At 46.4% G+C, this 16,837-nt stretch overlaps 1 protein-coding gene across 1 annotated transcript in view; it reads right to left on the bottom strand.

Annotated features, from left to right (window-relative positions):
• LOC112565540 (spondin-1-like) overlaps positions 1-16,837 on the bottom strand; it is an 88,751-nt gene that overhangs the window by 16,111 nt on the left and 55,803 nt on the right. The window contains 5 exon segments of the mRNA XM_025241029.1: positions 780-931; positions 1,122-1,283; positions 10,503-10,576; positions 12,683-12,828; positions 15,763-15,863. Coding sequence (XP_025096814.1) covers positions 780-931; positions 1,122-1,283; positions 10,503-10,576; positions 12,683-12,828; positions 15,763-15,863 — 635 coding nt within the window.

Raw genomic sequence — 16,837 nt, 5'->3', positions numbered from 1 at the left:
CACATAAAATGTGTTAGGGGGGAAGAGCGGTGGGGTAGGTGGGGGATAACAGCTCTCACTAATGTCAGGCCAAGAATTCCGTGCACCCGTATCAGATGCGAACTCTGCAGGGCGTCGTTGGAAATAGAGATTTTGAAATGCGCCAGAAAGGAGGAGATGTAAGCATTAAATTTAAAAAAATAATAATAAATTAAAAAAAGTAAAAGGTCGCAGGAGAAGGGTGTTCTCAGGCTGACACAGAGCACACCATTGCTGATGCCAACACCCAGTAAATGTCTGCTCCACTAAAAACTCCGAGGCGAAATGTGGCGAGCACCACAGCCTGGTGTTCGCTTTAAATGCACACTTGATGCCACATATCCGGGTACATCGGGACAACAGCCCGCTAACCGACACATGTTCAGTCTTAGAAGATATTTATTCATTCACCAGTCCCATGTGAGAGAGAGAGAATTAAAAAGGAGAGGACAATGAGGGCTAGAAAGAAAGTGAGAGAGAAGAACGTGCGCTTGTGTATGCGAATGCGCGTGCGTGAATGCATGTGTAGTTGTGTATCTGTATGTGTGTCTGTATGTGTATGAGTGTATTATGCGTGTGAGAGAGGGGTGTATCTGGTATATAGGTGCATTGTCTGTATAATGAATGCATATTGGAACATGTGTATGTATAGAGATGTATATATTGTAAGTGTGAGTGTATGTGTGTGCGCACACAGGAGTGGACGGGCGAGGCTACCCGAGACACTTGCAAGGTGCGTGCTGAGCGTGGCGGCCACTCACATTGTCCTTCATGTCGTTCTCGAGCGAGCGGGAGGAGCCGAACTCGCACACCTCCTTGACAGCGCGGCTAGCATACTGGTCATACTCCCACACCCGGTAGTCGTTGCCATGGGTGGCGCCCACGATATTGGACCAGTGCAGCAGGTAGGCATCTACACACAGCAAGGACAGCGCATGCGCATATTAGACACCCACACACACCCACACACTCACGCCACACACACACCCACACACCTTAATTAAATATCCATAATCTAGTTTTGTAAATGTCCTTTTCATGTTTCTGCTTGTGCTGTGGACTTTATTGTGTGAATACATTATCTGTCAAGCAGGGAGACTTACTTTTGGCACTGGGGAACTGCTTGGGGTGCGTCTGGCGTGACCACAGACCCTTGAACTCGACGCTGTACATGGCGTGACCGCACGCGCAGCACTCGTCCACTTCCGCCGTGTTGGGCGGCGGGCCGTCTGCCGTCACCACATCCGCCTCGTCCTGCTGGGTCACTGCAACAGCATGCGGGACCCTCGTCACAAGTGTCGCAAGGCTTCATTGCTTCACACTCAGTGTGTCAAATGATCACCACAGGCACTTATATCAATATACAAGAAAACATGAGAGCATGGCCGTTAAAGGGAAATGCAAGTGGCGCTTAAATGACTTCCACGGTGTACAGCATTCTGAAGATTTGCAATGTCAGGGCTTCTGATGCTGAGGTTCAACTGTATATAAAAACCAAAGTGAACTCTGTCCTTTCCTTAAAACTCACAAACTAAGGTGTGTGTGTGTGTGAAATGGGATGAAACATGGAGAAAGGAGTTACAATCATGGTGGGTTTGCTTGACTCGCTGGGTCCACTCTGATAAAATCATTCATGGCTGCACATGCATCAATGTGTTGTCAAAAATAAATTATACAACTGCATCTCACATTTTCAGAAGATCAAATTCTCAAACTGTAAAAAAAAAAACCCACCAAAAACAAACAAAAAACCAAACAAACAAACAAAAAACCAAACAAACAAACATACAAAAAATCCAAACAAACCCTAACAACCCAACCCTGACATAGCTCATCCCATAGAAGAGAACATCAAGGTGTCAAAAGCAAGCCAGACAGTTTTATCGGACCTTCAAGACTTTGCGAATGTTTCTCCAGGGTCTCCTAGGATCACGTGTCTCTGCTTCATACCTACACCCCATCAGATGTCACCTGCTACTCGCCCACTCAGTCTCTCTCATCTACCCACCCAGGCGCACACGTATCGTGAAGACATTCATTGCGGCACAGCGCAGAGCTCGCGCTGAAAGAAATTCATAACTGGGGGGTGTAAGGGGGGAGTGTGGAGTGCCAGGTCGGATGTCATGAGTATAAATCAGCCACAACACAAACAGCATTCACGTGTCCCCGTGTTGACCCCACCGTTTATCTCTTTGTCACCTAGGAGACAATTAATTGTAGAGGGTGGATGTAAAAAACTGATTACTCGGGCCGAGGCGCTACGGTGACCGCACATAAAACTAACACTTTTAAAACTTGCTTACAAGGCAAGACTAACGGTCAGCTGTTTGGAATGTGTGTGGAAAGTGCTCGAGAGAATAGGGCACGAACATGCGAGTGTTTATCACACTAGATGGTGTTTACAGCTCCTCAGATGGCTACTTGAAGTTTCCTGTCGCCATAACCAACCCCGAGCACTAATTACTGACTGGGAGAGGGGAAGGGTGATGTCGCGGCGGGGTAGGGCACATACAAGCCTCTGTATGTGTGTGTGTCCATGTAGGTAGGTGTGACACTCACATCAACGGAATAACACAACTTGTCTTATAACCAGTCCTTTGTGCCAGTCGTTTCAGAAGCTAAGGACAGGTCAGAGGGTGTGCCACTGTAACGGACTCCTCCCGCAAATGTAGGCGGATTAAAAACTAGTCGTGTGTAATTTGTATATATATATTGCTGTTATCTATGCTAAATGACATAAGCTGCGTGACTCAGATGTGTAAACTATCAACAGTTCAGGATTTCCAGTTTCCATCTGCGATGTGTTTTTAAGTATACCTACTAGTTATGGCCAGCTTATAGATATACATTTGCTCCATTGCAGTTCATTTATGTTATTTTATAAGCATAATAATAATCATCATCATCATCATCATCATCATCATCATCACCACATAATTTTCAATGTTGTCTGAATAAGCATTAATTAGTTGGAATACAGTCAAGATCGCCATGGCATATAATTTATGAGCTTCGCTTTTACTTTCAGTTTTCATTTAATAGCTTTAAACCCTGTTTCTACAAAAAGTTTTTCTTTAATTCAAAAAGCTTTTTTACTTATCAAATTTAGGCTAGAAAGCCATAAAGCCGGCGAACACCCCCACTGGGAGCAACAACGTGACAACGAGGACAGGAAAGACAGAGTAAATAGAATAAATCAACCCACGTGCTATCAGCATCAACAGAAGCAGACTCCTCGCTGTGTCCATGGTTCACCAAGTATTTTGCCCTTTGAACGACGAACGTTGGACGCCAGCAGCAGCAACAGCAACGACGCCACCAAGGTCCACCTCGCGACTGCCGTGGTCACGCTCGCGCCGCGTGCGGCAAGTCCGTGCAGTGGATGCTTGTCGGGGCGTGACGCGCCATGCCACTCGCCCGTGTCGGCCCGCCTGCTAGTCCGCATGATACCGGCCACTAGAATAACAGCCACTAGAATACCGGGCACTGCAATAACAACCACTAGAACAACAGCCAGTGGAATGCCAGCCAGTAGGAAAACAACCAGTGGGAGTCTGTCGCAGCTGTAGCGGATACAGACAGTTGCGGAATGAACAACTTGCTCACTCACTCCAGCGCCGACACCAGTCACTTCGTCCGGCCAGACCAACGCACGAAATGTAAAATATGCCGAAACAAAACCAGACAAAAACAACTCTAGACTAAAAAACAAACAAAAAAAACAAACAAAAAAATGATTGAAAGAAACATTTGACAAGAATTAAAGATACAGACATGAAGGAGGAATGGCTGCCGCCGAATTTTCTCGCTTTGTGGTCGATTTCAGTGTCGTAAATGAGGCACAGATTATCCCCAGCTTTTCGGCAGTAGGGAAGTGAGATGTTAGAGACCCGACTTCTCTTGTGCAATCTTCTTCAGTGGCCATGTCATTGCCCTAGCAAAATTAAAGCAGGAAAAATTATGCTACACTACTCAAGCATCGAACCGGCAGTCCTCTGGTCTCCGACGCCGCTCAGCCATTGGCTTCTCCGGTATTGTAGGGATTTCTTGATTGCTGCTCCTCCATGATCTGGTCCGACTTCGCCTCCAGTTGCATTTCTATTTCCAGTTGAAGTCATCTGGAGGTCAAAGGCCATTTCCGAAGAGACGTCACAAAGCAAGCCTTTTCGCTGGGAAATAATAAGGTGTGTCCACTTGAACAAGGTTTCTCTTTCTTGCTTCTATCAGTAAAAATTCAACCCCATAATATATTCCTTTTCTGGTTGACAACTATGTTGATATGATGGTACTGTCATTTAAACATGTTGAGAGAGTTGTGCTGACCCCAACAGTCGCGAAATAAGAGATGTGGCACAAATAGACAACTCGAGCTGACCCCTGCTCTCTCTCTCCACTTGACAACGGAAGACATTTGACACATTTGTTCGAGAGCGGCGGGCCCTCCTGCTGATGCTATGATGACTAAGAACCCTGGCTTAAACACAGTTTAGTGGGGCTTTGTTACAGCTACTTGAGTACTGGCGGGCGCCCAGCACTACAGCAACTGCACGGTAACACCACAACCATGACCTCCGGAAGTAGTACATGTACATCCGACTTGCGCAGTCTAGATATCGACGATCACGAAAGTAATCTCGATGTCATCTGATCACATTACTGCTGACATCGAGGTGCGATCCTCAGTGTTTTATTCCAAAGCTTTAATGTCAGATACTTGGCCACTTTCTCCGCCCACTTCTTAAATTAATTTTGTATGCTGCCTAATTTAATTATTATTTTATCGGCAGGTTGTATTTTGTCTTAATGACTCGGTACAAGACATTATTTCTTCAACTCTGAGTCAATTTGACTGCAAACAAGGGCGTCAGGATTAGTACATGGAACCAGATGTCAATAGACAAGTCTGTGTACAAACGTGACGTCACGAGTCTGACTTCTTTCTGTGGTTGGTGATGTTTGTAATCGCGTTTCTACAGAAACAAACCGAGTTATTCCCGTAGACTGTGTGCTGTGCTTTACTCAAGTCATTAACAACAAAAATTTGCAACCCCACTAAATCTTTAACGAAAGCAGCGAACATCTCATTCCGTCCTCGTGCTGTCTGCCAACATTCATTTTGTTTTCTTGTTTTTTTAAGCAAAACAACTCGGGAAATAGGAGGGGAGTCCGTTCTGCATCGTCAGCATCTTTGGAAAGGTGTAAACCGGTCTGAGAGTGCAGCCGCACGGATTGTGAAGGCCACGCAAACCATTTCAACAGCTGCCGCCACAAAAGCCTCGGGCCGCCAAGTGCCCATAACATCTGTCCCCGTCTCGCATCGCGAGCAACAAAACGCCAGCCGATCGAAATTAAAACAAAAATAAATTCTTCAAAAAAAAGAGTGTCTCCTTCGCCACGCAGCCGTAAGCGACCAGGAATGTGTCGCAGGGGTGAAGCAGGTGAGGAGGACCGAGAGCACCACCACCGCCACTGCAGCAGTCGCAGCGCGAGACGTGGAGACCTCGTGAAACCTGTTCATGCGACTGTTGTGTAAGGTGTATGCGCGGAACCCGCGGCTGCGAGCATAAAACTCCGGGGCGGAACTATTACAAAAACGATTACGATCATTTCCTTTTGATGTTGATGCGAAATATAGGCGATGAAACTTGCAGATAAAAGGAGCGAGGAAGAATGTTATGTGCGAGCGTTCCTGTCGACGTAGTCAGGGACCCCTGCTTCCTCTCAGCCGACATCTCCGATCCCCGCCAGCTTGTTTTTTCTTTTTTCCTTACTGCATCTCTTTTATTTTCGCATTGTCTGAACTAGCATGTTATTCCAGTTCTTTTGGCTTCCGTTCGTGTGTCTCATTCTTCCATGGTCTCCCATGTTCGTGAATGGCGCTCACCTACCTCGCGCTCGTCTCGTCTTGTCCTAAAACAAGTCGGCGCAGAGCACACAACCCCAAATATTGTTTTTAAAGTTTTATGCACCTGGCCGCACGTAAACACTACTTGCCCTCGCGAACTCGCTTTTATTTACTCGACTTGGGCGAAGGTTTTCACGGTGTAAAATGTCAGCCATTCCCTTGCTTTGCCGTTAGAAGATTTTCCTTGCAGCAGCTTTCGCTTGGCTTCACCCATCGCTTACTTTACCACAAATACAGAGAGAAATAGGAAATCATCAATTTAATACCAGGGCTGCCCACCCCGTCCCCACAGCTCTCCGTCATGCTGTCGGCACTGAAGTGGCTGACAAAGGGTTTTAAAAAATGACAAAGAAGGACTGCAGCCCCGAGTCCTACTCGACTGTCGGGTAGCTGTCTGTGAAGGGAACCGAATCTCTTCTGTGCACACAGACGACCACAGAGGTGCGAATAACAAACAGGCCATAAGGACTCCCTAGCACCCGCCTCCCTACTTGTACACCAAGAAGTGCTGCGACACCTGCCTGCAGACGACCCATCGAATGAACAACGAGCTCCATCGGGTGTAAAGGTTTAGCAATCTGCAGTCAATATTTTTAAATATTTTTAAATCATCCGGGTTCCTGTCTTACACAACACACTGCTCTCCGTGTGGCGAGGGATACAGTGATACCTCGGTTCTCGAACGCCTTGACTTTCGACCAAATCGGTATTCGAGCAGGAAATCGAGAAAATTTTGCTTGGAACGCGCGAACAAATATTTGTCGAACACAACGTCCGAGATGAGCCGAATGGCACCCAGCGCGCCTTGCTTGCGTCATCAGTGTGAGTGCAAAGGAGAAAAAACAGCAAACAATTGACAAATTCTTTCGTAAAGAAATGAGACAAGCAACTGCAGAGCAAGATTCTGATTCTCCTCAGCAAAAGATACAGAGAACAGAAACACCGAAGAGCAGTTACCCTCGTCCTTCCTGCCATAAAGTTTGGTACAGGACAGTAAATGAAACACATTTACTGTACTGCACCTGTTTTTGTTTGGGTTTTTTTTTTTATATTTCTAAATAGGCTTCTGCACCAGTTTCCCTATGGGTTTCACTTCGGTTCTCGAACTGTTCTCGCGCGAATTATGGGAAGCTGAGGAGTGTCCGTTGGCACCCACGGGTACTATTGTGTCGGGTGGATCTCTGTGTGTGAAAACTTTTTGGGTACCACAGGGGTCGCCAGGTGAGAAACGCGCCGGGGAATACATGCACCTGTTCACTTCATATTTGTGGAAAGTACAACATGCCTTCGCAAGTGGCTTAAGAACGGAAGAGGAAACACGAAGCCCAACAAGAAACAATAACATAAATAATAACAAATAACGAAGCCTGTTGCCAGCTATAACCAAACCAAAAACAATTCGGTAAACACAGCTTAAGAGAGAGAAAGATGGATGTTCGGTCTGCACCAGGTTTTCTAGACGGTTGACTTTTGAACGCGCGATTGCAGAAGATGCTTGTCTGGAAAATTGTTCTGTGAATAATCTATCTTTTGTCTGCCTTCAGTTTTCCTTTTCATGTGTATTCCTCCCTCTGTTACTCTGGCTTATAAAAAGTTGTCCTTTTCCATAATTCTACATAAACGAGCACAAGCGTACTTTCAGCACAGACATCTGTTTAGTAATTATTATTTTTCAATTATCAAGAGAGATAATTGTATTTATCGTCTTTAAATTGTCTAATAAAATAAAACGAACCACGTGATGTTACATTTTTTATTACTGGGGCGATATCTGTAATGGACACAGTCCAAGTTTTAAAAAAGCTTTTTAAAAGGAACAAAACTCAAAATAACTTTGTTTCAATTTTAAGGAGTTTGTCCCTCCTTCACGAGTGAAGACATCAGTAAAACATCCACAAAGTTTTATGTGTATTTTGATAGCAAACAGTCGTACAAAAATGTGTTTTTACTGGCGTTCTTACAGAAAAATCATGATCCACTCTTGCCACCATACAGCTGTGCCAGGAAAGCCAATATTGCTTAATCTTTATTATTTTTTTTAACTTATCGAAAAATAATGCACTATTTATCGAGACCGTTTTTGCCTACATGGCAGAGACGCAGACGCAATCGTTTGTGGTTTTATCTTAAAGGAGAAGACAAGGACCGAGTCTGTGGACCTTCGCCTTCAGCCCTTGTCGCGCCTCGTCTTCCTGTTCCTGGCCAATGGCAGCTGGACGCTGGCTTCTCGCGACTTGCACGCGCACCTCTCGACATGCTTGCCCGAGTGTCAACGTATTATGAAAGTCTGCAAGGGGGGAAGATGTACATCTGCAGTCCATAGACACCACCGGTCTGTTCAAAAACAAAGTGCGACGCGGGGGCAAGTGCCGTTAAACAAAAGCCGGCCTGCGCAATGTTATTGGGACTTCCGGAGTGGCGCTGCGCTCCTGGCAGTGACGAATATGACGGAGGGTGGAGGCAGTTTTGAGAGGGAGGGGCGGAGGAGCAGAAGGAAATGTCTACTGGGCGTTGCACGCATGCGTGGTGCGGCTGTGCAGACAGGGCGCTGGCGCCAGCCCCGTGAAAGGCCATCGAACTAACCGAGCATTTGAGACATTTTTCTCTCTTAGCATCTACTCCCTCCACCCTCTACCCGCCAAGCATCTCGACCCGGGAGGCAACCACAATCTCCTTCGTTGGTGGGATTTTGTTCTTTAATTGTGACCGATACACTTACACTCCGTTAATGTAAGTGTTTTGAATCGGCCAGGAGCTGTGTTTGTCTTTTTGTCCTGAAGGTTTGGTATATGAATGTCAGCCGTATCTCCGTTTTATTCATGAGCTGGTGGACATTGTTTTAGTGTATCAGTTTTTAAATACACATTTGAAGCATGGTTTGTGTTCTGCTCTTTTCTTTTCTCATGAAGAAATGTCAGCATATGGCGCACAAAGCATGTGACAGTGGCCGGTTGCTGAACGTTTATCAGGTGTTCATATCGATACACCGCTTGGTATTTTTGTAACATGTTTTACAGACTATTTTCATGATTATATATATCATGTGAACAGGCGATCTGCATTTTTTGATGGATGAAATGGAGTGAAATGAATGTGTCACGGAACTTCTGCACCAAGATGCCAAATAAAATGCCGCAAGAGAGAAAGAAGAGTTGGGGGAGGGGAGACTTCAGCGAACTGGGTTTAAAAAAAATTTGAAATGGTGCGGACCATAGCAGCCTGGCATTGGAACAAAATAGTCTCTGCAGTCTCAGAGGCAAACGATTCTGTATGGCGCAGAAAGCAAACTCTAAAGAGAAGGGGATATTAAAGGGTGGGGATGGAAGAAGATGATCGTAAAAGTAGTGACGATGGTTCACCTTAAAAAATAATCTCGGCAAAAGAGAAATTGTTGGTGGATGATCGTAAAGTTGTGACACCTGCAGTCATAACTACAGTGCACAGGAGACACGCGATTAGTCGAGTACGTGGCGAGACGTAGCGAGGACGTGGTCGGATTAAAACCAAGTCTTGACGGAAACCGCGCCATTAGGCCGTTGACAGACAGGATGAAGGGGAGTGAAGAACGTTTCATGGCAGGCGTAAAAAAATATAACCAGTCTGGACACCTAGCGCTTAACTCTGACAGGAAGTGTGTGATGACAAAGAGGCATAATGGGCGACAAACAGATGTGTAAAACAGTCTTCAGTGTTAACGGGTTGAGAAAGTAAGGTCACTTGATGCGACGCTACGTGAGGCGGACGGAGAAATGAAAAAAAATCGATGTGATCAAATTCAAGTATTGGATGATGTCAGTTTTTTAAACTGATTTTAAAAAATAGTTTATCAAATCAGAAAGAAATACAAGGAAACGAACAGACTTAAAGTGATTAAAAAAAACCAAACAAATACATTTAAAAAGAAACGAACTGAACGACCGGGAACTGGTTTCGGAGACACGGTACCATGGCAAAAGTGTGTTCACCGGACCGTGAAAATGTCCTCGCGACATCCGATGCTGCTGTCATGGTGAGGCAGCCATGACGACCAGAATGCACTTCGTGACCCGGAGGACAAGGCAGGTGAATGTCGTCTGTCCGCCGGCCACTGGTCAGTGATGAATGGAGTGTCAACAGAGAACACGGTCAGCCGAGTGTGTGTCCTGCAGGAGTCATGTACATCAACCAGGGAAACTACGTATCTACGGGACGGGGAGGTCATTCTGAACACTGACTCGCGCTGGTTACTTCCCCTGGTTAAGAGCTCAGGGAGCTGCCTCACTTCCCTTGTGTAATTAGTGTTTCTCTACGGGGATGGGGGACGAAGGAGGAGAGGTTAGCCGTTTCTAGCTCTGGCACTACCAGTGTTTTGTTAGTTAATTAGCCTGCCACGCGCGTGAGTGAGAAAGCAACAGCAGCGATGCAAATCGTGAAGAGATCACGCGCTTGTGTGTTTGTGTGTGTGTGCGCGAGCGCGCGTGGTCAGCGAAAAAAAGAACACGCTCTAACGACCTGAAGATCTAGAAAAGCCGGTGTCGAGCACCTGGCTATCGCCTTGCCGAAGGATTAACAAAATGTTTAAGATGGCTGGTGAACTTACATTCTTCGCAGATGACCTTTGTGAGTCCCCCTTCGTCCCTGTACCAGATGTCCGGGTGCTCGATCACGGTGGCCCTGTGGACAGACAGTGACAGACATCTAGACAGGCTGCCTGTAACATGCCTGACTACTTGTACTACTTGTACATAGCTTGCTGATCACACCTCCAGCCAGAGTTCTTTTTTAAAGTAACAAGTTAACCGAAAAAAAGACAAAAATGATTAGATAACTAGCAATGAATAAATAACAGAACAGAAAGCTCTGCCTGAGGTTTGGTCGACATTATATATACAACACGAAACAAAATAAGTAATAAAATACTCATAGATGACAGTGAGAATTTAGGCCTCGTTTATTCTCTGCTCTCTGAAATTCTGGATGTCGACTTTCAAAGAGGATGTCTTGCAGCTGGTCTCGGCACATGGCCTGTTGACTGAAGGTCCGTGGGATCGTGCGTGGGATAACCTGAGCTCAGGAGCCGTGCACAGCACACAGGACCACCGGAAATGAAGACACGGTGGAAGAGAGGGGCTTGCCTCTGGTGACCTTTTACCTCCCGTCTGACACCTCACAACGATCGGGAAGGTCATCTTCATTGACCAAAATTCAAACAAGGAAACATTCCGCAGCCTGACCGCCAACACTGGGGCTGACGACTGAACACCTTACACGCAAACATCCGACGCTCGGGACAAAGTCTGCCAGCCTCGTTCTGACACGCCCACACACAGGCTTACCCTTTGGCTGGCCGGTGCATGCGCATCAGGTCAAAGACCAGCGGCTCGATTGAAGATTTCCTGTCTTTGCCTCCATCTGGCCAGCGAAATGCCACCCGTTGACCTAACGGGTGTCTGGTAGGACGAGGCGCCCCGGGGTTGAGCACGTCTCGCGCTTAGCGCAGCCTACTTTCCCAGCCGACCGATAAGACAGGGGTCGTCTGGCCGGCCGTGCAGGTGACCGGTTCACCACAAGGTCCAGTCTGGGCGCGATGAGCTTGTTGTCCAGGGCAACGTGTCGCAGGCTAACACTCGACCAAGTTCTTCTTTTCTGTCCTTCTCTCACATCCTGTACATGCGTGGATGAGTTTATGTTCGTGTGCACGTGTGTCAGTACGCATGCGCCTAGGTGTTGAGGCACGTTGGTCCTGGTTCTTTTATTTTCAGGAATAGACACAGTTCAGCTTTACTTGTAGAACTCCATTATCATTTTCAGAGTGGGACCTAATGTTGGTCATTTCACATGTTTCAGACTGGTTGACTATTGGGCGTCCAGTTCACACCCTCGACTACAGAATTTCTCAATTCACCTCTTCAACCTCTCTTAATCATATTCCGCAGCTTATTAATTTTTTTTCAATAATTTTCATCAGGCATGGATCGGTCAGTGTAACAGAAATCAAAAGATTAATGACTTCCTCAGGTTACTGTGTTGATGATTTGGCATCTTTAATAGAGACATCTTGCTTTCACACAAGACAGAATCCGGTCGGTCCGTCCTTAACTAGGTCGAGCATCTCGATTTGCTTAGCAACAGTTGCTTCCCAGTTCGCTTGTGACACTGGTTGCGCTTGTCTGTCAGAGCTCACGACTCGAGTGTGAAATGTGTGGAGGCGGAGGAGGAGGCAAGTCGTTTGTCTACCAACAAGGCGTTGCTTGCAAATGCCAAACTCACTGTGGACTGACCAGCTCTGCTCCTATCAAACACGAACGTTCATAGGCTCACTAGATAGATGGGCGGCTCTAGTTTTTTCATTCGTTCGCAAAGGCTTCGCGAGCAAAAGAATTACTAGCAAGATGCTGAAAACGGACAACACAATGAGTACCTCGTGGCCCTGTCAGTATTCCCGCCCCCTGAACTCTTTCCCTCCTACTTGGTCAACAGCAAACAATAAAACTGGTCTCGCAGTGGTACTAGACTCTAACGGTCACGAAGAACAAAACTACGAAGGAGGAGGAGGGCAAAGAAGAAAAGGAAGAGGAAGAGAAAAAGAAAAGAAAAAAAGGAAGAAAGAAGGACCAAATGGAGAAGGGAAAAGAAAGAAGGATAAAGAAGAGGATCCAGATGATGAAGACGAAGTAGAAGAGGAGGAGCAAGAGTAAGCGAAGGGTGATAGGAAGAAGAGGAGGAGAAGCACGAAGAGTAAGAGAAGCGAGAGAAAGAGAAGGAAGACAAGGTACTCACTTGAACTCGACGCAGGGCGAGCCAGAGTCAGGTGCTATCCAGGTAAAGCTGACGCCATTCTTGTGGACCAGGTAACGGTGTGATATGACGTGGGTGTCGCAGATCTTTTCATCGCTTAGATCGTAAACCTGACCGTTTCTTTTCACCTGAAACACACAAGTGACTCTTTTAACATCTTTATGCCTCCCTCTTCTTGAGTCTACTCGAACGCGCCCCCTACTTCTCTCGGTATCCATGTCGAGGGTAAGTCGTTATCAAGGTGTGTTTGTCATTAATGGGTTGGATGACAGACAGAGATCGCCATCTGTCGCTCCTTCTTTACTTAATGAAGCTTCCAGACCAGAGCCTCTCTCTGAGAGTCCCATGTCATTGGTTTTAGGACTGCACACTTCGGGCCAGGCACTATTTCCCTCCAGTTGGATGTCAGAAGGTACCGTGTGCACATCCCCAAACTTTCTGTCCTGAGGTGACGTTCTCAGGTCATCGTCAAGAACATCTGTCATCATCAGGAAACCGTGTTACCATGTTCGTGGTTTGGTGAGTAGGTTCCGAGCGCATTGCCTCGTCTTTCCCGTGAACCTAATCTGGATGGAAGCCACAAAGAGAAGGCGAGAGGTGGAACGCCTGGTCCTCTACAAAATTTACGACATCACTTTGTGGCAGCCTCTAGTCTAAACTCATGCTACACCGACAATCACACCTCGTAAACGTCGCCATGCCAGCCTCGTCCTGCGCCCAGACCCACCCTCGGGTGGAGGAAGCCACCCGTCCAGAACACAGTCTGACGCTTAGCGGAAACTGGACACCCAGAATATGACGGGTCCAGACAGCAGTTTGCCAACATCGGCATTGTAAGAGTGTGTCTGGGAGGACGAGCAAAAACTGACGCCTGAGGAATACGGTTGAAGCCGTAGCAGATTAAACTCTTTCACGAACATTTATAGTTTATCACAAGCTTTGCAGATGAAACATTTCGCAATTATCAAAATATGAGCCAATCATTTCCACATTTCTTTTGTTTTCTAACATCGACATGTACAGGAAAGTTTAATCTGTGACAAAATACTGGTTCGTGGATAAGCTCACATCGTCAAGGTGACAACCACTACATAAAGGAGAAATAGAGGCGTATGAATATCTTGCCACGGATCTGATTTCTCTCTATACACCAGCGAGGGTCTTTGTGTTTCAAGACATGTGAAGGGTTGTATTTACTAAAATTCTGAGAGTTAATGTCTTTATGAGAAAAAAAAAATCACTGTGAGGTTTAGTGAATGCATGACAAATCAATGATCACATTGCCCGCTAAGCGAACAGGAAAACCACAGGAGAAAGATGACTGTGTGTAAACAGGAACATTTGTTTAGTATGTTGCTTTTCTTTTTGTGGGAGGGGAACACAGACATACACACAAACCCCTCCCAACCCCCCAACGCCCCCCCCCCACACACACTTTCCCTCAGTACATCAGTTCCGCCGGCGAAGACTTGCACTGCAAGTGGCCTCGTTCTCTAACAACGAGGATGTGGATGAAGATTTCTCGGCTGTCCGGTTTCACAACAGCTTTTGAGACCAGACCCAGTGAGTGGACAAATTTTTTTTAGTGACTGGGTTCAAGGATGGGTGAGACAAACCTTCCCAAATGTGATCAAATGATTCCATTACTATTATTATAATATGTACCCATTCATACATCAACGTGCACAGCAACAGGTCCTGACCTCCAGCGAGAAGACAGCAACGACTGTCGTCAGGGCTGTGGGTGAGTTTAGTTTCCTCTTTACTGGTTTTTCACTGGAAATTGCCAAACAGACATCTTTTCTGGTCTGAAGGACGCAGTGAAGAAAAAGACTGCAAGGAAAGAATATTGGAAAACTTGCAGAACCGAAAGTGACAATGTGACAACATTGGTGGGTTCTTAACAATCTGGATTTTGCCTTTTGCAAATGGCCCTCGAAGACTTTCTTCCTGTTTCTGGAGGTGGGGTGGGCTGAGGTGGTAGGAACACAAAGCCATTGCGCACAAAAAAAAAAAAAAAAATGCACAACAGAAAGGAATGTAAATCCCAACCGTTGAAGCTCTCCCAACCCCACAAAACCACGAACCAAGCAAAGGGCCAGAGGATCTGAAATCCATACTTAGAATGGAAGGTCATCATCCAGGGCCCATGGACGATAAAACACAGATGTAAATATGCAACGAAGAGACTTTGCAGAAGTGTGGAGACGCCGCGGGGAGGCGACAGGGACAGGGGGTAGGGTAAAAAAATACACGGGGGAGAGGGAGGTAAAAACGGAGAAGGCTGAGCGGTAGAACTTGGTTTTCTGGCTTGCCAGAGGTGTGACAGCTGTAAAAACACCATTCACCATATAACTTCCGGCGGCAGGTTTAGAGGGCGAGCCATGGGGCAGAAAGGTTTGCGGCAAGGAGATACTGGGTCGTCTGCGGATCGCCATTCTGTTCGCGAAAGGTCTCTGGATTTCTCGTAACAAGATCTCCACCTTGCTCGGCAAAACATATTTTCTGCTTGTTGTGGATGACTATCCTGCACTTGTCTCCAGGGGCCGTAGTTAGGAAGCGAGGGCAAGTCCTTACCCTTGGGCAACATGGGGAACTCAATGACAAGCGTCTTGCTTCCGAAGTTATAAAGTGTCCAGACCCTAGAGATGATGTTTACCTCTTGAGAAGTAGTTATAAAACTGTGACAAAGGTGCAATGGAGAGAAAAAAAGTTTCCGTTAGGTCTTAACATCGCCTTATAACTATAATTAAGACGCTTTTCCTTGAGTTTTACATTTTGTCCCGGGGAAACGACTTAATTTTCACTTCATAACTACGACCACTGATGACTTCAGTCATCTGAAAAATAAGCTGCAAAATGGTAGACTTTTTATGTTGAGCTGTTATTTTGTTTATCACACTCATCATTTTCCTGACCCTTTTCCGTGGGCAACAGTTTGTATTTAACAAGCTCTGTAATTAAAAAAGGAGATGTCTGTATTATAAATGTCCAGTCTTGGAGTTCTCTCGGCAGACTGCGCATGCTCGCATCTTGCTGGCCATAGAAAGGATGGTACTCACATCAAAGGTGCCGAGGGACTCTGTCTCGTTGGAGTTCTCAGCGGTGGCAGTGAGGATGACACCCAACATTTTCTGGCCAGGAGTTGATCCGTTGACCACGACTGTAACAACAGAACAGATGGCCATCAATCACCCTGATACATGAGGAATGCAATACGATTTTTACAACGGTTTAAAGCTGAAAAAGAATAATTCAGAGATATAAGATAAAAAGAAAGAATGCCAAATGTATACTATCAGTTTCGGTCGACTGAGCACGCAGACTTAAAAAGTTAGAAGAATTTTCAAACCCTAAATATTTCCCCAAAGACTGATATTTATTACCGTCCTTTCCCATCTCCGTACACCCTTCCTCTGTGTGTATGTGTGTTGGAGGGGGGGGGAATGAAGGAGAGAAAGACGCGGGAATACCCGGAATAATCTTAATGACCACCCGTGCGATAACGGAGGTGCTAGTGAAGACAGCTCACGACCTTCTTGAGGGAACGAGCGCCTTGCACTGCACCACCGGACCGCCCCTTGCACAAACTTCAAGACTCGCCGCCAGTTTCAGCGGCCTCGTGCAACCTTTACTGCTCCTCGACATGAATGTGGCAACCTGCTGCAAGATTCTGCATCGTCCTGAATGTTCAGAACACACTTGACACTAGGTGGCGAGGTCTGCGCACTGATGGTGAGCGAGGGTGAACCTTCGACTAGCTGTGGTGCGTGTCCACCACGTGGGCACTCGTCCCTGTAGTCGTCATCACGGGTCTCGTGGTTTAACGTGAGATTAGAAACTATACCACGTGATGGCACGAGATTTTATTAAAATCTTCATTAAATTTTGTGAAAGACAAAGCAACATCCCCCAACACACACACAGGGACACCAAAATATGCAGGAAACTCCGTATTTTTGTTTTGACTTTTATTTTATTCTCGCGGTCTTAGCCCTGCATGCAGTTGTGGCCCACGAGTGACACTAGTGAGGTCTGGGCGCCTGCAGAGGGCTCCACTAGCTGCAGATAAGAGCAGGCGACACCTGTTGCAGGCAGGTGGGGATTACTCCCGCCTCCGCGTGAGAATTCACAGAG

Source organism: Pomacea canaliculata, linkage group LG6, assembly GCF_003073045.1.
Source record: "Pomacea canaliculata isolate SZHN2017 linkage group LG6, ASM307304v1, whole genome shotgun sequence".
NCBI classification, from domain to species: Eukaryota; Metazoa; Mollusca; class Gastropoda; order Architaenioglossa; family Ampullariidae; genus Pomacea; species Pomacea canaliculata.
Note: the sequence above shows the minus strand (reverse complement) of the source record. Positions and strands in the feature narration are given on the sequence as shown.